Genomic DNA, 24186 nt, shown 5'->3' on the forward strand with positions numbered 1-24186 from the left:
ATGGTTCATTTTAGTAAAGAGGGGCTGACGTGTGACTTCTACACGGGAATGGAGGAAAGATGTCACACAGAATGGTGACATCTCCAATCCTCGGTCCTGCATCAGAGGTTTCTCCCTGGCGAACTCTGCCTTCCCCTCCCTCTTCTGCTTTCTCATCATGCCAGCCCCCCTTCCCCAGCACGCACAGCTTACCCAGGGGTTGCGGGGAGCACACTTCCCGCCCTCTCACTCTGAGAGCCAAAGCGTAACGAACTTGGTCCCTGCGTGGGGCTGGTTAGAGCTCATCCTGTCACCTGGGACAGAACCCGGGGTGTCCCGTCTGTAAAGTTCAGGGAGGAAGCAGCTGAAGCCTCAGCTGGGTCCCCTGAGCGGAGGCCATCAGCCTTTTCAGAAAGGCTCACCCCCGTCAAACAACCCCGCCTGGGTCATACCTCACTGGCTATTTCTCTGTTTTCCTAACTGGCTCCTCCTTACCTCTGCCTCCCTCTCCCTTAAAAAAAAAAAATTCCCACATGCCTGTCCAGGTTGGTTGGGCAGATGAAGCTCAAGTTCTGTGATATCAAATCACTGCCCCTCCTCGCGGGCTCCACAATCCCTTCTCAGAGGCCAAAACAACCAAGAGTTCAAAACAAATGTGCTGAGGCAGGGAGAGGGTGTTCCAGGGAGAGAGAGGAGAAGTCCCTGGGGATTCTCTACAGAACACAACAAGTTCCAGGATTCCACCCAGCGGAGCACCGCAGAGAGTCAGGGAACACGGGAGGTGCCTGGATCATCCCCAGCTAAGGCATCAAGCTACTGTCGCTGCTCAGACCTCCAGCAAATCACAGCACCACTCCCTCTGCAGCTCCCAGCAAAGGTCTGCCCTTAAAGCCCCTGTGTGTGCACGAGGAAGCCCAGGATGCCCAGGCAGAGGGGAGCGGCCCCGGATCACAACCACAGCCCAGGCTGGACTCCAGAGCCCCACAAGCAGAGCAAATATGGCCAGACACTTGGGAGCACCAGGGCTTCACTGCACCGACGCAGGGTCCTCCCTGGGGTCCTGCCCACCAGGCTACGCCCTGGTGAAGGTGGAAGAAGGAGATCATAGCCATCCTCAGGGCTTGAGGGAAGGGCAAGAGCACAAGCCTGAAAGCCCAAGGGCTTGGAGCCGTTCTCAATGCACAGCTTTCGGGGAGACACTTCCCCTTCTGGACCTCTAGACATGAGCTTGGAAAATCATGGTGCTGGAAGCCCCTTAGGGAATCTGTAGTCAAACACTCTCATTTTACAGATGGAGAAAGAGGCTCAGAAGATAATCCGAGTGACTTGTCCAAGATAACATGTAGCAAACTTGAGTCTAGAATCTCTGCTCCCTGCTGCCTTTTTACTGTATCATGCTGTCATCAGCTGGTCTCCTCTGACCTATTTTGTGTTCTGCCTCCAAACTGGGTGGGAGGGATTATAAAGTACTTCCCCTCCAAAGGTCTCTAAATAAAAATAAGATCGTGCTTTTATTCTGATGGCGCCTGGATATAGTTGACAATAGATAGAAACACTCAGAAAGCAATTGTTTATTCTGTAAACTAGACACTAAATTCACTATAATATTAAGTGGATTTATGCATCACGTAGGAGGGTTAGAATAGATGATTTCTAAGGCTCTATTCCAGTTGATTCCAATTTATTCTGTTTTGCAAACATCATTCCTTCTGCCTGAAATGCCCTCCCTCTAGCTCACCATGCAATCTCCTTGCATAACTCCAGGGGGCGTCACTCACTCTGAAAAAAATGTGAATGATGAGCCCTGTAACTATGCCACTTGACGGGGCTGTAGCTGACTGGCAAATCAGTGAAGCATGCCACTGTACTTGGGCATTAGCCAATGACTTAAGGAAACTTTCTCTAGGCTCCCAGAGAATTTGTTTCTGCCTTAGTGAGTACACTTACCATGCCTTACAGTCACCTGTCTATTTACGTGTTTAGGTCCCCACTAGACTGTGTATACTGGGCAATAAGGGATGTATATTGTTTACTTTTGTATCCCAGCACCAAGGGCAACACTTGGCCCAAAGTTTGCTCCCAGTAAACATTTGTGAGATGATTCATGAAAGAGTTAACTAGCCAAGGGTCTTCAAGGCTTCACGGGATAGAAAAAAGCACGCGGTCTTTGGAGTCAGACAGACTTTGACTAGAATTCTTGTTCTGCTGCTTGCTAGTTGTGTGACCTTGGCAACTCATCTACCTACTCTCAGGCTCAGTTTCCTTTTCTGTAAAACAAGATGGTAACCTCACAGTTCCAAAAAAAAGTCATAAAATATATGATGAAACAAGGTACTGAGTGAGAACTAGCAGAAACTATAGATACCAGAATCAGATTCCCACCCCCTCAAAAAATCCAAATATTGGAATTATTAGGTAAAAATTATAAAATGATAATGCATAAAATGCTTAAAGAAATAAAAGAGACTGAAAATGTAAGTAAACTGTAAGATACCACACAGATAACCAGACTTAGAAATGAACAAATCAGAACTTTCAGAAATAAAAATATATAAAAATTGAAACTTAAAACTCAATGAATGGGCTTAATAAAAGATTATGCCTAGATAGTCAAAGAAAGAATTAGTGAACTGGAAGAGACAGGTTTGAAGAAATTATCCAGTAAGCAGCACAGAGAGACAAAGAGATGAAAAAATATGTTCAGAGAAGAGATACATGGAAGACAGAGTGAGGTCTAACATACATCTAATTAGATTTTTTGAAAGACAGAAAGAATATGGCAGACATAAAGACAAAATGGCCCAGAAAATTCTTCAGAACTGATGAAAATTATAAAAATGTTAGAAAACATATTTGTATTTTTATGACTTTGGAGTAGGGAATGATTTCTTAAACAAGACAAAAGTGCATACCATACATTTACATACTTTTAATTAAGGACTTCTGTTCATCTAAAGACAATATAGGTATAAAGACAAGCCAAGGTTATAGAAAGGTTGCAGGCTACAAGCTTAGCATACAAAAGTCAATTGCTTTCCTATTTGCCAGCAATATACAATTGGAATTTGAAATTTAAAGAACACCATGTACATTAGCACCCCAAGAAACTGGAATATTTAGGTATAAGTCTAACAAAATATGTGCAAGACCTATATGAGAAAAATGATGAAACTCTGATGGAAGAAATCAAAGAAGATCTAAATAAACAGAGAGATTTTCCATGTTCATGAATAGGAAGACTCAATATAATTAAGATCTTCTCACTAGAAATTATGAAACATTGATGAAAGAAATTGAAGAAGACATAAATAAATGGGAAGATATTCTGTGCTCATGGACTGGATGTATTAATACTATTAAAATGTCCACACTACCCAAAGCAACCTAGAGATTTAATGCAATTCCTATCAAAATTCCAATGGTATTTTTCACAGAAATAGAACAAATAATCCTAAAATTTGTATGGAACCACAAAAGTTTCCAAATAGACAAAATAATCTTGAAAAAGAAGAGCAAAGCTGGAGGCATCACATTTCCTGATTTCAAACTATATTATAAAGCTACAATAACCAAGAGTATGTTATTGCCATAAAAAAAAAACAAACCCACTGTTCAGTGGAACAGAATAGTGTCCAGAAATAAACTCACATATACATGGTCAGTTAATTTATGACAAGGGAGCCAAGAATATACAATAGGGAAAGGATAGTCTATTCGATAACTGGTGTTGAGAAAACGAGACAGCCACATGCAAAAGAATGAACCTGGACCACTGTCTTATACCATGTACAAAAATCAACTTAAGATAGATTAAAGATTTGCATGTAACTATAAAATTTAAAACCTGAAACCATAAAACTCCTAGAAGAAAATATAGGAGGTAAGAGACTTGACATTGGTCTTGGCAATGATTTTTTTTAATTTGATAACAAAAGCAAAGGCAACAAAGGCAAAAATAAACAAGTTGGACTACATCAAACTAAAACGTTTCTGTATAGCTAAGGAAACCATCAACAAAATGAAAGTAGAAAATATCTGCAAATCATATATCTGATAAGGGGTTAAGATCCAAAATATGTAAAGAACTTATACAGCTCAACATTAAAAAAACACAAGCAACCCTATTAAAAAATGGGCAGAGGATCAGAAAAGATATTTTTCCAAAGAAGACATACAAGTGGCCAACAGGTGCATGAAAAGATGTTCAACATCACTAATCATCAGGGAGATGAAGCAAAACCACAGTATGATATTACCTCCCACCTGTTAGAATAGCTATTATCAAAAAGCCATTGGCGAGGATGTGAAAAAAAGGAAACCCTTGTGCACTGTTTTTGGGAATACAAATCGGTGCAGCCACTATGGAAAATAGTATGGAGATTGCTCAAAAAAAAAATATTAAAGACAGAACTACCATACAATACAGCAATTTCACTTCTGAGTATTTATCCAAAGAAAACTAAATGACTAATCTCAAAAAGATATCTGTACCCCCATGTTCTTTGCAGTATTATTTACAATAGTCAAGACATGGAAAAAACCTAAGGGTCCATCAGTGGATTAATAGATAAAGAAAATGTGATAGATAGATAGATATTACTCAACTATAAAAAAAGAAGGAAATCCTGTCATCTGCAACAACACGGATGGACCTTGATGGCATTACACCAAGTGAAATAAGTCAGAGAAAGACAAATACTCAGTTAACTCAATTATGTCTCAGTTATGTGTGGACTCTTTTAAAAAAAAACCATACACATGCAAACTCATAGATACAGAGGACAGATTGGTGGCTGCCAGAGGTGGGGGGATCCAGGGTGGATGAAATGGGTGAAGGGGGTCAAAGGTTCAAACTTCCAGTTATAAGATAAATAAGTCCTGGGGATATAATGTATAGCATGGTGACTATAGTTAAAATACTGTATTGCATATTTGAAAGTTGTCAAGAGAGTAGATCTTAAAAGTTCTCATCGGGGCTTCCGTGGTGGCGCGGTGGTTGAGAATCTGCCTGCCAATGCAGGGGACACGGGTTCGAGCCCTGGTCTGGGAAGATCCCATATGCCGCGGAGCAACTAGGCCCATGAGCCACAACTACTGAGCCTGCGCGTCTGGAGCCTGTGCTCCGCAACAAGAGAGGCCACGACAGTGAGAGGCCCGTGCACTACGATGAAGAGTGGTCCCCACTCGCTGCAACTAGAGAAAGCCCTCGCACAGAAACAAAGACCCAACACAGACAAAAATAAATAAATTAATTAATTAATTAAAAAAAAAGTTCTCATCACAAGAAAAAGAACTGTAATTATGTGCAGTAATGGATGCTAAGTAAACTTATTATGGTAATCATTTTGCAGCATATACATGTATCAAATCATTATGTTGTATACCTAAAATGAATACAATGTTACATGTCAATTATATCTCAATTTTTGAAGAAAGATGTTGGTTCTTCCCAACTTGATCTATATACTCAGTGCCATCCCAATCAAAATCCCATCAAGTTATTTTGTGGATATTGACAAACTTATTCTAAAGTACATATGGAAAGGCAAAAAACCCAGAATAGCCAACACAGTACTGAAAAATAACAAAGTTGGAGGAGTGACACTACCTAACATCAAGACTTACTATAAAGCTACAGTAATCAAGACCATGTGGTATTGAAGAAAGAATAGACAAATAGATTAGTGGAACAGATAGAGGGCCCATAAATATCAACAGACCCACATAAATAAAATCAACTAATCATTGACAAAGGAGCAAAGATAATTCAATGGGGAAAGAAGTGTCTTCGACAAATAGTGCTGGAACAACTGCACATCCACATGCATTAAAAAAGAGTCTAGGCGTTCCTCCTCATTAGGGAGGATGCCCATAACCTTTCTCTCTTGTGTGTATCTCTGCTTTGCTCTGCCTTAACTAAAGAAACTGTTTCTCTGTGAGCTCTCCCACATGTTGCGCTGTGTCTCTAATAATAAACTTTGTACCTGTTTTTACAGTTTTTGCCTCCTTGAAATAAGCTTGCTTTCAAGCAGGGGTAAAAGTCAGGGAAACTTTGCTTCTATCCTCTAGCCCTTGCTGGTCTAGTAGCTAGGATTCCTGGTTTTCATCCAGGCTATCCAGGTTCGATTCCTCAGCAGGGAACTAATAAGATCTTGCTTCAAGCCACCATTCACTGCTGTCTCTCCGAGATCATGAGCATGTCTTTCTCCTGAGTGTTCTTAAGTCAGAACCAGCTCAGCTACTTACTAATGGGGTACTCCAAGATGAAGAGGAGCTGAACCCCACCCAGATAAGACACCACATAGTTCTCGTTCTCGAGGTCAAGGAGACCTTCCCAACTATACATGCACAGAAAGGCTTCTTGGAGATCGAAAAGGGAGTGATGTCACCCAACCCATAGGCCTCTTCGCTAGAATCCATCTTGGCTAAGAGATATGCTTGCATACATGGGAGGACCCTGAGATAAACCAAATACGGACTCAGAACCAGCCAAACCAAGATGATTGGCCAAAGGAAACCTGGAAGAAATGCCCCATATAAGCAATTCAAACTACCACGAGGGCACGACTCTCTCTCTGAGCCCACCTGTGTGTCTATCCACACGTACTCTTTTTTCCTCCTAATAAACACTTTACTTGTTTTGCTAAAAAAAAAAAAAAAAAAAAAAAAAAGAGTCTAGGACTTCCCTGGTGGCGCAGTGGTTAAGAATCTGCCTGCCAATGCAGGGGACACGGGTTCAGTCCCTGGTCCAGGAAGATCCTACATGCTGCAGAGCAACTAAGCCCGTGCTCCACAACTACAGAGCCTGCAGTCTAGAGCCTGTGAGCCACAACTACTGAGCCTGTGTGTCGCAACTACTGAAGCCCACGTGCCTAGAGCCTATGCTCCACAGCAAGAGAAGCCACCTCAATGAGAAGCCCGCACACCGCAATGAAGAGTAGTCCCCGCTCACCACAACTAGAGAAAGCCTGTGCACAGCAACAAAGACCCAATGCAGCCATAAATAAATAAATAAATAATATATATATATATATTTTAAAAAGTCTATACACAGACCTTATACCTCTCATAAAAATTAACTCAAATGGATCATAGACTGAAATGCAAAATGCCAAATTATAAAACTTCTGGAAGATATATTGGAGAAAATCTGGGCAACCTTGGGGTTGGTAATTAAAAGCACGATAATGAAAGAAAAAATTGATCAGTTGGATTTCATTAAACTTAGAAGTTCTCTGAAAAAGACACTGTTAAGAGAATAAAAAGACAAACCACAGACAGGGAGAAAACATGCAAAACACATATCTATAAAGGACTTATATCTAAAATATACAAAGAAGTCTTGAAACTCATCAACAAAAAAGAAATCCAATCCAACAAGATATATACAAGATCTATATTAGGAAACTTATAAAGCTCTAATGAATGAAATCAAAGACTAAATAAATGGAGAGCTATTCCATTTTCATGAACAGAAAAACTCAATATTGTCAAGATGTCAACTCTTCCCAACTTGATCTATAGATTCAATGCAATCTCAATGAAAAGTCCAGCAAGATATTTTAAAGATGTTGATAAACTGATTCTAAAGTTTATATGAAGAGGCAAAGATCCAGAATAGCTGACACAATATTGAAGAACAAAGTTGGAGAACTGATACAACCTGACTTCAAAGCTTACTATAAAGCTACAGGAATCAAGAGTCGTGGTACTAGCAAAAAAAATCGACAAACAGATCAATGGAACAGAAGAGAGAGCCCAGAAATAGGCCCACATAAATACAGTCAACTGATCTTTGACAAAAGAGCAAAGGCAATACAATGAACCAAAGGTAGTCTCTTTAATAAATGATGCCAGAACTACTGGACATGCATCCGCATGCAAAAAAAATGAGTCTAGACACAAACCTTATACACTTCAGAAAAATTAACTCAGAATGGATCACAGACCTAAATGTAAAACACAAAACTATAAAACCCCTAGAAGATAACAAAGGAGAATGCCTAGATAGCCTTGGGTATGGTGATGACTTTTTAGTTACAAGACCAAAGTATGAACCGTGGAAGAAATATTGATAAGCTGGACTTCATGAAAACGAAAAACATCTGCCCTGTAAAAAACAATCTCAAAAGAATGAGAACACAAGCCACAGACCTGGAGAAAATATTTGCAAAAGACACATCTGATAAAGGACTGTTATCCAAAATATACAAAGAACTCTTAAAACTCAACAATAAGAAAACAAACAACCTGATTAAAAAAATGGGCCTAAGACCTTAACAGACACCTCACCAAAGAAGATATACAGATGGCAAATAAGCACATGAAAAGATGCTCCACGTTATGTGTCATCAGGAAAATGCAATTTAAAACAACAATGAAGTACCACTATACACCTATTAGAATAACCAAAATCTGGAACACTGACAACACCAACTGCTGGTGAGAATGTGGAGCAACAGGAACTCTTACTCATTGCTGGTGGGAATGCAAAATGGTACAGCCATTTTGGGAGACAATTCGGCAGTTTCTTACAAAACTAAACATACTCTTACCATACAATCCAGCAACAGTGCTCCTTGATATCTACCAAAGGAATTTCAACTTATGTCCACACAAAAACTTGCAAACGGATGTTTACAGCACTTTTATTAATTGTCAAAACCTGAAAGCAACCAAGGTGTCCTTCAGAAGGCAAATGAATAAACTGTAGTACATCTAGACAACAGAATATTATTCAGCAGTGAGCTGTCAAGCCACAAAAAGAGATGGAGGAAACTCAAATGCATATTACTAAGTGAAAGAAGCCAGTCTGAAAGGGCTACATACTATATGGAATTCTGGAAAAGACAAAACCACAGAGACAGTAAAAAGAATGGTTACCAGGGTTTTAGGGGAAGGAGGGATAATTAGGTGGAGTACGGGGCATTCTTAGGTCAGTGAAACTATTCTGTGTGATACTGTAACGGTGGATACATCATTTGTCAAAACCAAAAAACTGTACAACACAAAGAGTGAACCCTAATGTAAACTATAGACTTTAGTTAATAATAACATATCAATATTGGTCCACCAATTGTAACAACTGTACACTAATGCAAGACGTTAATAACAGGAGAAGCTGTGGGGGGTGAGTAGAACTGCTCTAAAAAATAAAGTATGTAAAACACAGGCAAGTCAACAACCTGGAGAAGGTATTGGCTGCACATTTAACTGGCAAAGGATTAGTAAATACTTTGAATAGTTTACATTTACTTGCCAATAAATATATGAACATATTATTTCTATTTTATGTACCTGTTTTATATAATATATAAATATGCTACAAATCAGTAAGAAAAAGACAACACAAAAGAAAAATTTAAGGGAAAACAGGCATGGCCAGGCACTCCACAGAAGAGGATACACAAATGGTCAACACACATGAAAAGAGGTTTAATCTCATTATTAATCATCAACATGCAAATTAAAATACAAGAAAATATTGTCACCCGTCTACTAAATTGGCAAAATAAGAAGCCACACAATATCAAGTGATGAAAAGGATGTGGACCAGCTGGAACTCATATATCCTGCTGGGGGCAAAGTGCACTGATATCAATGTTGTAGAAAACAGCTGGCATCTTCTGGTAAGGCTAGGCATTCGCATACCCTGGTACCCAGCAATCCCCTCCTTAGTGCACACTCTAGAAACCCCTGCACGTATGCACCAGGAGACATGCACCATTTTTAAGGGGAAAAACACAAGGGAAAAACCACACGTGTATCAACTGTAAAACGGATAGGAAGTGTGAAACACCCATACAATTGAATATGGCAGTGAAATTGATTCATAAACATGTTCCCGAGAACAGTGGTGATAATTCACAGTATCTAAAGGGCACAGGCACTGATCAGTCAGCGTGGAGGCCTGATCAATCCAAGTGAAAGCCAGCCAAATGCTGTACAATGTATGCTAGCTTAGTACTGAGCATACAAAGTGAGCTACAACAAAAAACTGAACAGTATGATTCTATGTATATAAAAAACAAAAACATGCAAAATTAAACAATACATGCTTTAAGAGTTTTAGAAAAGCAATGGAATAATAAATGTAAAACTCAAGAGAGTGGTTATTGCAGAGGCGTCAATGAACAGGGTGAAATAAGAGGGGGAGGCACACGCAGGGGCCGTCTTTCTTAAACTGTGTTGGATACACACAGGGTGCCCATTGTATTATTCTTCTTTCCACCTTACACATATCCTTAAATATTCTTTTGTATATACTCAACATTTAATGATAAAAAAAACTTTTAAAAGCATGAATGAACTACAGAATAAAATCTGAATTCTGATTTCAGCCTTTATTAGAAGAATTACTTTATTAGGTAACTTGCTGAAACTCTTTGGGTCTCAGTTTCCTCCTCTGTAAAATGAGGGTGCTGACGCCCTCAATGTTGCTGAAAGGAGCAAATGCAGAAAACTAAACACATATAGGGGCGGGGGCTGTATTTCTAACATGGCCTCATCCCACCTCCAATGTCAAACAGACGGACTCTAATTTTCACGACCTGAAGAAGCTTTCAACAGGAGTTATCTACTCGCTCTGATTAATTCTGGTACGCAGAGACATGCCCCCATGCCTGCTTGCCCCAGGTCCTTGTCACACCAGCGGAAGGTAAACTCAAGTCTCTGTCTTCCTCTCCCTCCAAATTGAGAGCACAGATGGGAATGCAGAACAAAGGAACTGGTACTTACTATGTAGATCTCAGAAGGAAGAGTGGGGCTCTAGGAGAAAATGGGAAAAAGCATGTAAGCGCTCTCCTTCAGAACCCCAAATCCACCCAAACATAGAGATTATATTGCATTATATGCCGATTTTTCATTGAGCCGCCAATTCTACATTGGCTCAAAATGTTTTAATGTTTTAGTTCTGTGATCATTATAAATTCTTCTAGCCAGAGCCTTCCATTTGCATTTAAAAGCTGAATTCATTCCATAAATAATAGTCTATCACACCAAAACCTAGACAACACTGGTAATTGAAGTTTCTGCTTTTCATTCTCTCTACAGTTATAACTGACTGTGGATTCAATTCCTTTGCAATACCAAATGGTCAGATTTTATGTTTTTCCTATGGAGTACTGATGAGATGTAGAAATGAGAGCGATGCATGGCCTTCAGGTGCCCTCTTCTACTGGGGGAGATGCATTAATAAGCCTGTCTCCTATGGGAAACCCCTTTCTAGTAAATAGAGGGAAGGAAAGAAGGTAAAAGCAGCCAGTGTTTATTGGGCTTAAATATCTGCCAGCCAGCAAGCTCAACTTCTCTTATCTCACTTAATCCCACCGTAATCAGGAGAAGTAGGAATAACTATTCCAGTGTCACTACCAGCAAACAGTTAGAGACTTAGTCTACAAGGGTCTCATAGATTTAAATGGACATCAGACCCCACATGATAGAAAAGAACGTTAAAAAATAATTGTCCGTGACCCCTGCAGATTCTGATTTCAGTGGTCTTTAAACTCTTCCCAGTGATTTTAAATATATGACCAAGGTTGAGAACCACTGATATAGTTCAGCCTCATCTCTTTACCAATGAGGAAGATGAGAGCTGGTCATTACCATTCTCACTATTTGACCAGACCATCTGGCCTTTCTACAAAGAATCCCAATTTGAAGCCGCATGAGAAGTTTGTTTTTTGGTTTTTGTCTGTTTCGTTCTCCACTGTAACCCCAGCACCTAGAACAATGCTTGAGTTGAGCAGGCACTCAATAAATATCTGAATAAATATTTCCCTGATTTCTGTTCCACAAGTACACACTAAGTGTTAATCAGTGTCAGGCACTGTCCAAAGTTCTGGGGATTCAGCACTGAACCAGACCAAGAATATCTTTCTTTTTTAAATTAATTAATTAATTATTTTTTGGCTGCACTGGGTCTTCATTGCTGCACGCGGGCTTTCTCTAGTTGCGGCGAGCAGGGGCTACTCTTCGTTGCGGTGCGTGGGCTTCTCATTGTGGTGGCTTCTCTTGTTGCGGAGCAAGGGCTTTAGGCGCGCGGGCTTCAGTAGTCGTGGCACGTGGGCTCAGTAGTTGTCGCCCCTGGGCCCTAGAGCGCGTGGGCTTCAGTAGTTGTGGCGTGCGGGCTCAGTAGTTGCGGCGCATTGGCTTAGTTTCTCCACAGCATGTGGGATCTTCCCGGATCAGGGATTGAACTCATGTCCCCTGCATTGGCAGGCGGATTCTTAACCACTGGACAACCAGGGAAGTCCCAGACCAAGAATATCTTTTCTGTTACAGAGCTTCCATTCAAGAGTGGCACAATCCAAACAAATAAAATGCAAGCCACGTGTGAAATTTTAAATTTTCTAGTAGCCACATTTTAAAAGTAAAAAAAAAAAAAAAAAAAGTGAAATTAATTTTAATAACATTTTATCTAACATAATACATTCAGAATACTATTTGAACATGTAATCAATATAAAATTTTTACAATGTTACCAAGGTATTAATTAACATAAAATTCACCCAATTATAAGAAATTATCAATAGGTATTTCACATTCATTTCTCACACCAAGTCTTTGGAATCTGGTGTGTATTTTTCAGGTACAGCGCACCTCGTTTCGAAGTAGTCCATGTCAAGGGCTCCAGAGCCTCATGTGGCCAGTGGCTGCCCTACTGGACAATGCTGTTCTAGAGGATGAGGCAGACCACAAACAAGTAAACAGGCAAATACATAACGTAATTAGAAAGGGTGGTGAGGGAAGACCTGTCTAAGGAGGTGGTATTCACCAGTTGAATGATTTAAAGGATGGAAGAGAAAGAACAAGTGCCTGCTCTCCCAATACTCAAAATAGAAAACGTGTCTTTGGCACACTTGTGGGGATACTTTGTGGCACCTACTCATTAATTGTCAGGGAAATTGTAAAGAAATATCCAAAGTTAGCAGAGTTCCCTTGCCCAGGCCTCTCCCAAGTTTGTCCCCTGGGATGGCCTCACCTGAGACCCTGGAGTTCTGGGTCTCCTCCAGTCCCAGAAGTGGCTGCAAGGCTGTTTTCTTTGAACAGAGTTGCAGAAGAGCCAAACAGCCTCCAGCTTCCTAGCTGAGGTCCAGAGAGGGTATGAGCCCCCTCCAGCAGTCAGAATAAACTATAACCCAAGAGCATTTTCCCGAAGGGCACAGGGACCCTGTGTTATCGAGGGGCACTGTGAGAGTTCTGCGACCTTTGCCAGCTAAGCTGAAAGGATGGTACCAAAGACACAGGACTCTCTGCAAAGATCTCTCAGCAGCAGACGGCTCTTTACTATTTTACCACACTGTAGTCAAATGAATGGGGGTATTTTTAAAAGAATCATATATTACTATCTAGTGGCCACCCGTTTCTCAAAGCCAGATGAAATCAATTTTTAAAAAAAATGTTATTGGAGTATAGTTGATTTACAATGTTGTGTTAGTTTCAGGTGTACAGTAAAGTGATTCTGTTACACAGATACATATATTCATTCTTTTTCATATTCTCTTCTCATATAGGTTAGCACAGAATATTGAGTAGAGCTCCCTGTGCTATACAGTAGGTCCTTGTTGGTTATCTGTCTTATATACAGTAGTGTGTGTATGGTCATTCCAAGCTCCTGATTTATCCCTCCTCCCAACATTGTCTAAAATCAATTATTAAAAATCACATTTTAAAACCTCCCTTAGCTGAAATACTCTCAAGATCCACATTTAAAATACTTAAATATTTAATTATTATTATAAACATTACCTTTATAACACAATATTAAATATCATGAAATAAATATAAATTATTATTAATTTATTTAAATATATAAACTTTTTTTTCAACACTTGTTTGGGGTGCTGTTAGGCTGAGATCCATAGCTCTCTCATCCTGAGTGGTATTTTTTTTTTCAGGTGAAGAGATTCTAATTATTTTCATCCTCCCATTAATTTCATGCACTGAAGACAGTTATTGATTTGTTTGCATTTCCCTAAGTTGAATAGAATAGATTCAACTGGATGAGAATTCCACTGCGGAAAATGAACAGATGGTGAAAAGACATTTATTTAGGGCCCATCAGAATAATCACCAATGTAAAGACAATAGTTATAAGTTTAAATAGTATTTTTTAATGATACTGTCAATTTGTGGATTGGCAAATTACGACATACATGAATTTATCTTGAATGTGATTTTTAAATTTTATTTTTGATTGTAACTGCAGCAGAATTTTCTTTCCTTAAACTTAATTTAAATAAATACGTGAAGGAACACATCACAAAGTTGGCATTACTCAACAGAGAGGCATGGGACAGACTGGTTAAGGATATGGGTTTGGGGGCTTCCCTGGTGGCGCAGTGGTTGAGAATCTGCCTGCCAATGCAGGGGACACGGGTTCGAGCCCTGGTCTGGGAAGATCTCACATGCTGCGGAGCAACTAAGCCCGTGTGCCACAACTAGTGAGCCTGCGCGTCTGGAGCTTGTGCTCCGCAACAAGAGAGCCCGCGACAGTGAGAGGCCCGCGCACCGCGATGAAGAGTGGCCCCCTCTTGCCGCAACTAGAGAAAGCCCTCGCACAGAAACGAAGACCCAACACAGCCGAAAATAAATAAATAAATTAAAAAAAAAAAAAAAAGAATATGGGTTTGTATTCTGTCCTCCACTCACTCGTTTATGGCCATGGGCTAGTTAACTTTACCTGAATCTCAGTTTCTCCATCTGTAAACTGGGGATAATAATAGTACTGGACTTTAAGGTTCCTGTGAGAGTCATCTAAATACTCAGTAAAGGTGAGTTCAAGGAGCTAAAACAAAAAACGTAAATTGCAAAACTTGTGACGATTTTGCCAAAGTAAAATCAGACCAAGACCATTCGGTTTGCATAGTATTTTAAAATTTGAACAGAATGTTATCTTCATTACATTATCAAGTTTTGCTGTAGATTTACTATTTCAAATATTTTAGATTAATTTTTGTTTTACCAAAGGAAATGTTTTAGACATTCATGCATTTTTGCAAATCTATAAATTGCAAACTGTTTTTTGTCGTATGTGGTAATAGCAGGGATAGGGACGGGGAACAATGGACTTTGCATTAGGGTATAGTTTTATGAGTTATAATCCTGAGGGGGGAGAATGCCAGGTTTAAACCCAGAAAACTGCTTGGAGGAGGTGACCTAAAAGTAATAAGGAGGTAGTGAGTGACCTATGGGGAGGAGAATTTCACCAGGCCTTGGGTAGGCTGCTGGACTCTGGTCCACCCACTCAGTGATGCAGGCAGGATTCAGAAAGTCAAACCTGAATGCTCTGGGCTAAAGTTTGTTGCAAATTTTTCAGAACAAAGATCCCAGACAATATGACCTTTTGTGATAGTTATGAAATCCATACTGAAGGCATTAGATTAAAAAATACAGCTGGGGCTTCCCTGGTGGCGCAGTGGTTGAGAATCTGCCTGCCAGTGCAGGGGACACGGGTTCGAGCCCTGGTCTGGGAAGATCCCACATGCCGCGGAGCAGCTGGGCCTGTGAGCCACAACTACTGAGCCTGCGCGTCTGGAGCCTGTGCTCTGCAGCAGGAGAGGCCGCGACAGTGGGAGGCCCGCGACCGCGATGAAGAGTGGCCCCCGCTCGCCACAACCAAAGAAAGCCCTCACACAGAAACGAGGACCCAACACAGCCAAAAATAAATAAATAAATAAATAAATTAAAAAAAATAAAATAAAAATAAAAAATAAAAAAAATACAGCTGATTTAGAAGTTGACCTTATAGTTAGTTGGTAGTCACAACGTCACCGCATCACAATATTACCTTCAGTGCCATGGCGTTTTGCTAGTTTTTGAGGCAGAGTAAAAAGAAAAACACGTGTCCGTGTTAGAAAAAAAGTAAAAGAAATGTTTCTGGAAATGTTCTTGGATACTTGATCGAAACCTTTCCAGGACACTTCCGGTACTGAGCCCAGATACACAGGATAGAATAAAAGGTGCTGTGGAAGAGACATTAGCCCAGGGCTCCTCACATGCAAGTCACCTGTTAGACGACCTTGCAGTCCTCAAGTTCAAGAAGCTACACCCTGGCCCTCTAACTGGTTTTCCCTCAAGCCCACCCAGACCTGGCTCTGCCCCTTCCCCTCACCCTGTCGTCAAAGATGCTTGGGGCACAGCAATCCCACTGGGTCCTGGGTCCCCAAGACCTCATGATAAAACCTCTCTTCCCCAAATGACATTCAAGGATCCTTACCTTCACGGAGGTGAGATTTTGTTTCTTTCTTGCTTTCAAAATCGGGAAGGATGTCAAACTGCATTTCCTTGGGTTTTTAGCATCCATTTCAGTCCTGCAGAAGGAGAGTGAAACGTAAACTGGTGTTCAGAGCAAAATATAAGTAATGGTCCCCACCCGGGATAGGAAGAAGGCAGGGCAGGCTTGGAGAAGAAAAGGCGGCAGGTCTACAAGCATGGCCAAGGCGCCACTGCTCCTCCTGTCTCCCTTCTGGTGGCTGATGGGGTTGGGAGAGGGGACGCCTGTGCATCAGTCCTCATGGGCTCAGGGCAGAGGGACACAGGAGTCAAGGGTGGACAAGGAACTAGCGAGGAGGTTAGCAGCTTAGGACACGGAGCAGAAAGCCCCACTTCTGCCCACTGACTGCAGGGTAAACCATTCTCTTCTCACAAGTATCTTCCCCCGAAAACATGCATCGATTAGTGGTCACCTGGTAGCTTAAAGCCTCTAGAAAAAGAAAAGGGGACAATTGGTAGAAATGCTTTTTCTGGATCTCATCTGGCCATGTTTTCATCTTCTTCCTTCAGAGCACACCTCCGTGAATAATCAACTCACGGCAAGGTAAAAAGCTAACTCCCGTAAGTTTACGGAATCTAGTTGAAGTGGTGATTTGGGGAAGTGGAAGGTCAAGTCTTAGAGGGCTCTCATGCCACTGTCACTCTCCTGTTCCGTCAGCAGACCACTGCTGACACTCCACTCTGTCCCTTGGAAGCCCCCCTTTCAGACCCTCACCCTATCAAGAGCCAAAGGAGTTAAGAATCCACAAAATAGGGGCTTCCCTGGTGGCACAGTGGTTGAGAATCCACCTGCCAATGCAGGGGACACGGGTTCCATCCCTGGTCCGGGAAGATCCCACATTCCATGGAGCAACTAAGCCCGTGCGCCACAACTACTGAGCCTGTGCTCTAGAGCCCGTGAGTCACAACTACTGAGACCATGTGCCGCAACTACTGAAGCCCACGCACCTAGAGCCCGTGCTCTGCAACGAAAGAAGCCACTGCAGTGAGAAGCCCGCGCACTGCAACAAAGAGTAGCCCCCGCTCACCGCAACTAGAGAAAGCCCGCGCGCAGCAACGAAGACCCAACACAGCCAAAAGTAAATAAATAAAATAAATAAATTTATTAAAAAAAAAAAAAAAGAATCCACAAAATAGGAACAGAACAGGGACCAAAGCAAATGTTATCACAGCTTCTGCAAATCACTCCATCCATAGGTTCTTGGGGACAAGTTAATAAGTGGTGACAGCATCACAACTGTGAAGTCATTCAGAGGATTGAAGACAAATCTCACCAACGGTTATTGCAGCCTAATGTTGAAAAATCATAACTTGTCGATGTATCACGAGAAGTTTTAAAAAAAATGGCACATATGTATTATGGAACATGATGCAATCATTTGAAAAATGAGGTAGATCATCAGTATGCCCATAATATATTAAGTAAAAAACAGCAGAACAATACGTAGAAGGTGATTCCACATCTAAGAAAACAAGATGTTTCCATACAGTACAGCATATTGAAGGGTCTAGAAAAAATAAACTGTAAAAAGCAGTTACCTCAGAGGATTGGGACTGGGAATGGTGAGTGGGAATGTGCATTTTCACAGACACACACACACACACACACACACACTAAAATGAAAAAAATCCCACGCAAAAGCAAATAAAAAGTAATAGTCACTGCAAATGATTATAGCTTCATTTCTTCCTTCCTTCCTACAAGCATTTGCTGAGATAATTTCTTTGATAAACAAGACAAGGCCTGTGCTCTCAAGGAGAGCTCATTATCAAAGAGTGGGGATACGTGGAAATGGGTCCTGACGATGCCAGCGATCAATGCAGTGCTAGAGGTGAAACGGAGCCTATGGTCCTTCCCCACCCCGCCCCACGTCCTCAGCCTGCCTTTTGTCTGTGGAAAACATTTAGCCAAAGAATAAGTTTAATCAGAGAAGTAAGACAATGCAGAAACAGAGGAAAACATCAAAGGAGACCAAATAATAATAGTTTAGTTATTAAGCATAGTCAAGGACCTTTAGTTCCTTCTTAAGGGCTATAGATAATATTCTGAGCCATATCCTGTGAGCTGTCTTATAGATACTGAAACCCCCGCCAGGTGGAAGAAGTTAACTACATGTTGACCAGGCTGTGGCCATGACATAAGCTGCTACAATTCCAAGAATTGGCCTCAAAGAAGTGGAAACAAACTGACTCTGGAACTGAAGACTAATTGTACCTAAAACAATCAAGATGATGCTGGTCAGACCACCCATGACCAATTTCAAGATGCCTGTCAGAGCTGACTGGGCTGTTTCTGCAGGTAGCCCCCTCCCTCTGTCTATAAATGCTCTTGCCCCCTGATTGTCAGGGGGGGGGCAGTCGGCCTTTGGACAGGCGTCCACCCTCCCCCCCACCGGTTGCCGGCCTCTGAAATAAAGCAACTTTTCCTTTCCCACCAACACTTACCCCTTGAGAACTGGCTTTTGAGCGGCGAGCAGCCGGACCTGGGTTTGGTAACAGAAGGATGTGCAGGGAGGGATGCAGACCTGATCGAGTGCACACCAAGGTGACTGACTCTGCTGGGAGAGCTGAGGCAGCCCTCCCCCCTGCGCACAGCAGAACTGTCTTTGCAGAACAACAGGCCAGGTGTGGAGTCAAGGGCAGGGGGATGAGACTGCACAAAGCACAGAAGTATGAAAGAGCACTGCTTTTTCCAGAAGTTGCGAGCACAGTTACTGGACATTGCTGGTGGAGGGCCAGGGAGGGGGCTAGATTGTAAAAGGCCGCATGGTCCATTCAGGTCATGGGGGTCCATGTGGCCCATCTAAGCCTGAGGGACAAGGTCAGGTTTGTGTTTTAGGACCATCTCTCTGGCAATACCAGGGGGCACGGTCCAGAGATGCTCAGGGTGGAAGCTTTCTTGTGCATCCAGGACAAGGGCTTCAACCAAGACCATGAGAGTGAAGACAGGGTACAACTTGGGGATCATTTGGGAAACAGAACTGGTAGGATTTAGGCCATCAATTCGACGTGGGGTTTGTAAAATCCAAACGCTGGGGAGGAATGAATATGATTTTTCCTGCCAAGGGTCGGTACCCAGCGCTCCTTCCACCTACTTCACGGGGATGTGGAAGACAATCGAAGTCAACGTGTGTCTTTCCAAGCAACCGGAGCTCTTTCCTCGGCTCAGCTTTGGTGGCTCTGTAGGTGAAGAGAACTGAAGACTTGAAGGAAAAGCTAGGAACCCCGGAGTCTGGTCTCCGTGCTGCCCCACATAGATTCTGAGCAGATCACTTGTCTTCTCTAAACAGTCTCCCTCGTATCCACGGGGGACTGGTTCCAGGAACCCCAAGGACACCAAAATCCAGGGATGCTCAAGTCTCTTACATCGAATGGCATAGTCCAGTCAGCCCTCCGTATTCGCGGGCTCTGCATCCACAGATGCAGCTCTTCTCAGTTTCCCCATCAGTAAGATGACTAAACAGGACTCGATGAACTCTAACGTGCCTTCCAGTTCTAAGCCGCTTTGATTCTAACTCTATTAAATATTGGGGTGGGGGGAAGTTCTGCTGTGACTTATTCCCTAATTTCCCCCCTTTGGATAATGCTGTGATTATCAAAGATCATTTTGTGCCTTTCTTAATGCATCCAACCTGGCTTCCACTTAACCCATCACACTTAATCCATCCTTAAAGCTTCCCAAATGCCACTTTTTATCCTTGAAATATGTGGCGAGCTATGTAGGAAAAGAATTAAAATACATTATATATCTTGTTTATACCTGTTGCCTGAAGGTTTAAAGCTAGAGCCAGAGTGAATATTGCTTTGAGAATTGAAACCACAAATTTTAAATTCCTATTATTTTACACACAGATCAGAGTTTTCCTACCTCTACAGCCCATACCCATCTCCTTCCTCTGGATTTCAACACTTTTGTCTGTGGAGATCATTTTCTCACTTGGTCAACACCGTTAGTGTTATCTTACACGTGTATATTTTTATCTTGTCGATCTCCTGGGGGGCAGGAATGGTGAGACTTTATTTTATTTTATTTTATTTTATACTTTATTTTATTTCATTTCATTTTTTATATTCCTCATGGGGGCAAGAGCAGGGACTTGTATTTGAAACCTCTTGGTACAAATTTGCCAAAAGGAGAGATATCTAAGATAGTTTAGGTCAATTCATCCAAAATGTTCAGACCACCGTGTGCCAGGTACTTGTGCTAAGCATGGGGGATTCAGAGATAATAAAACAGGATCCTTGCTTTTAAGGAGTTCAAAATCTGGTGGGCAAGACAGACCATAAGCAGTGGTACCACACTACGGCAAGCACAGTACTCTATACACTATCTGTGTATACCGAACTTCAAAGCCGGGAAAGGAAATACATCTTTTGAGATTCACCTATTGTGATTTCAGTATTTCTACTGCACTTGCCAGTAGCTTGATCTTTATGCCCGGGGACCACCTTTCGGGCAGAAATTGTGTCAGTATACAACTTGCAGGGACTCCCTTTGCATTTCTGTGAACAGGAGATGATGTACTTAACACGTCTCTGCCAAAGAGAACTCCTCGGCCCCTGTGCAATTATCCCCGAAACTCTTCATGGTCCACAGACTCACAGATTCTTAAGAGCTGGAAGAGTTTTAGAGGGCATCTCCCCCATTCTCCCACCCCTGGCTGGGAATCTTCTCAAGAGTGTCCCCGGTAATCATTCATCTCTGCTTGACTATTTCTGGGACAGAACTTACTGTTTTTCCAAGCAACCCATTTCACACCGAGCTGTTAATTTACATGCGGTTGGGACTCCATCAATGCTGACTAGAGGAAATGACCTCAGACAACATCTTTCACCCTCTCTTCTACCCGCTCGTCTCCAGGCATCCCTGTGGTTTTCTTTCAAATCCCTCCTCATATGATGGAGCATCTGAGTGTGAAGGAGAAAGCCTGGATTGTGGTGGTCCCTCTCTATTTTCTAATTTTTTACGACCTCTCTTAAAATGGCTACAGTTTTCTAGAGTCTAGATTCTGTTAGGCGGCCAGAACTCTGCACCCCGTCACCTGGTCACTGATTTTCTATAAAGAAGCCTAGACTAGTATTTGTTGTTTTTCGCTGTGAAAACACACTCATTTTGGATCTGGGGTCAGCTAAAACCGCTGACTCCCAGCACTGGTCCTCCACACGCTGAGATGCACGCATTCCAGCCCAGAAGCTGACAACAACAGCAGATGGAAAGGGGCTGGCACACTAAGCTCCCTTCAGGTTTATCACTATCCTCTTTGATAAGGACCAAAACAGAGAAAGGAATTAACAGACTTAAGTCACAGAAGCAACCTGGCAGAATACGTGTTTGGAGAATTCCTTAGAACTCCTAGATTTTATGGACCCACCACATGTAGGTGATTAAACCCCTCAAGCAAGACTGGTAACCGAGGACACTTACATTGTCCTTTTGTAGTCTGAACTTTCTATTTAAATGACTTCACACTTTTGCCAAGTCTCCTTTTAAGCCTGAACAGTGAAGCTTGAGTTAAAGATTGTTGACCATCAGTCATTTAAAAGTCAGAGGGGCCACAAGTTACTTAAGCCCTGAATTGCCTGATGGACATTTCAAACACCACAAATTAACTACAGACTTTAAAAAAAATTCCCCAATTTTGCACTGTTCATCCTATTTTAAGAAAAAAACTTTGCTAAGACTGGGAATTACCCTCGAGTGGCAGGTACCACCTGACACCACAGTGTGGCCCGGGATGTACAGCAGGCACGTGGGCTGCTCGGAATAGGTGGGTATCAGCCAGATCCTCGTGGACGTAAGGCTTGGGGTCGCAGACCCGTTTTTGGCGACCAAGTCGGATGAGACGTGCAATTAATATTTTAAAAAAAAGGGAGAAGAAAGCTCTGTGCCCCAAGTTGTCGGGGTCAGGGCTGGAAACAGCGTCCGGATGGGTCTTTTTTTTTTTTTTTTTAAGTATTTGTTTATTTATTTATTTATGGCTGTGTTGGGTCTTCGTTTCTGTGCGAGGGCTTTCTCTAGTTGCGGCGAGCGGGGGCCACTCTTCATCGCGGTGCGCGGGCCTCTCACTATCGCGGCCTCTCTTGTTGCGGAACACAGGCTCCAGACGCGCAGGCTCAGTAACTGTGGCTCACGGACCCAGCTGCTCCGCGGCACGTGGGAATCTTCCCAGACCAGGGCTCGAACCCGTGTCCCCTGCATTGGCAGGCAGATTCTCAACCACTGCGCCACCAGGGAAGCCCCGGATGGGTCTTATGAGTTCCCTAAAATCCATCTCTCCGCATCCCACACTCAGCCCAAGCCAGCGATGCAAAATTATCCTAATGGAAAAGTATATTGCTTAGGGCTGTAGGTGTGCAGATTTCTAAGGCTACACACTTGGGCCAAGGGAAGAAGCTCATGATCAGAAGAAAGCAGTTGATAATTAGGAGGCCTTGGACGAGTCACTTCGTGTTTGGCACTTCAGTTTTCTCAGTAAGAAAATGGGGGGACTTCCCTGGCGGTCCAGTGGTTAAGACTTTACCTTCTGATGCAGGGGGTGCGGGTTTGATCGCTGGTGTGGAGCTAAGATCCCACATGCCTCGTGGCCATAAAACCAAAACATAAAACAGAAGCAATATTGCAACAAATTCGATAAAGACTTTAAAAATGGTCCACTTCAAAAAAAAAAAAGAAAAAAAAAGAAAATGGGAATAAAAATTCTAAGACACATTTCTCCTTACACCCAAAATTTTAGGAGTTAATGAGATTGACCTTTGAAGAGCATTATACAATACAAAAGTTAGTAATTATAGAAGCAATTAAAATAGTGCAAATTTAAGGTGTTTGGCTTAAGAAATACATGTCAGAGAAGGGATATCTACAGGTATCACATCCAGCAACGATGACCCATGCTTCTTAGAGACACGTCCATAATTTGAGTACTTTGTCATTAAGGAGATAATGAGGCCATGCTTTGATATTATGATCTGAAAATAAAACTAACAACAATAACAACAACAATAAAAATAGTAAGTATAACAATGTTGGGCTGTGAGGATGCAGCTGCTTGGAGCGAAGTCTGAAATGGTACTTGCCTCCTCTCCGCACCCACATCCGCCCTTCCCTCCTCGGGCCCACACCCCTTCTCCTTTTCTGCACTGTCCCGTCACTCTCGCGCTGCCCCACCTTCCACCCTCATTGCCCCGATGCTCTGACGCGCCTCCCCCCCTTACTTGGTGCCCTTTGGGGTGGGAGGTGGGAGGAACTGCATCGGGTCTGCGCAGACTGCGGGCGCTGCCCCTCGGACCTGTAACTGTGGGGTGCAGGTGGAGGACCACACCCTCCTCCCGTCGCTATAGAAACTGTTTCCACCCTTTTTGTGACTTGAGCTGAAAGGCTTGGACTCTGGTCCCGTCCCAAACCACCTTTCACATCAGGCCGGAGAAACACATCTCTTTCCTCCTGCTCCCATTCTCTTGCCCCTGTTCTTTCAAGTTTGGGACAAGAATTGAAGGACATCCTGAGGATACAGAGAGTAGAGTTGATCGAACAGACTCTTGAAGTAACCCCTACCCGTCCCCCTTCAAAACAGTTTATGGTTATCAGAAGCACATAGAAAAAGTTCTGGATAAAATCTATTCATCAGATGAACATTTTTTGAGCACTTACTCTGCACCAGGTTTTTTTTTCTTTTTTTTAACATCTTTATTGGAGTATAATTGCTTTACAATGTTGTGTTACTTGCTGCTGTATAACAAAGTGAATCAACTATACGTATACATATATCCCCATATGCCCTCCCTCTTGCATCTCCCTCCCCCCCTCCCTATTCCACCCCTCCCTATTCCACCCCTCTAGGTGGTCACAAAGCACCAAGCTGATCTCCCTGTGCTATGCAGCTGCTTCCCATTGCTATTTTACATTTGGTAGTGTATATATGTCAACGTCACTCT

General features: G+C 42.3%; 2 protein-coding genes across 3 annotated transcripts in view; both read right to left on the reverse strand.

Moving 5' to 3' along the window:
• DYRK4 (dual specificity tyrosine phosphorylation regulated kinase 4) overlaps window positions 1-24186 on the reverse strand; it is a 64399-nt gene that overhangs the window by 33372 nt on the left and 6841 nt on the right. Inside the window, exons 2-3 of one of the 2 annotated variants that reach the window (XM_057557343.1) lie at window positions 16199-16292; window positions 10717-10746 (exon numbers count right to left, since the gene is read on the reverse strand). In XM_057557343.1, the coding sequence (XP_057413326.1) occupies window positions 10717-10746; window positions 16199-16285 (117 nt within the window). In that variant the 5' untranslated portion in view covers window positions 16286-16292. Of the gene's footprint in view, window positions 1-10716; window positions 10747-16198; window positions 16293-24186 lie in introns of those variants that run through there. The other variant, XM_057557344.1, reaches the window with a different exon arrangement.
• Window positions 10715-24186, reverse strand: part of RAD51AP1 (RAD51 associated protein 1) — a 44062-nt gene continuing 30590 nt past the window's right edge. The window contains exons 9-10 of the transcript XR_009009780.1: window positions 16199-16292; window positions 10715-10746 (exon numbers count right to left, since the gene is read on the reverse strand). The gene's annotated coding sequence lies outside the window, so the exon portion shown is untranslated. The remainder of the gene's footprint in view (window positions 10747-16198; window positions 16293-24186) is intronic.

The sequence above is a fragment of the Balaenoptera acutorostrata genome, chromosome 11 (genome assembly GCF_949987535.1).
Source record: "Balaenoptera acutorostrata chromosome 11, mBalAcu1.1, whole genome shotgun sequence".
NCBI lineage: Eukaryota > Metazoa > Chordata > Mammalia > Artiodactyla > Balaenopteridae > Balaenoptera > Balaenoptera acutorostrata.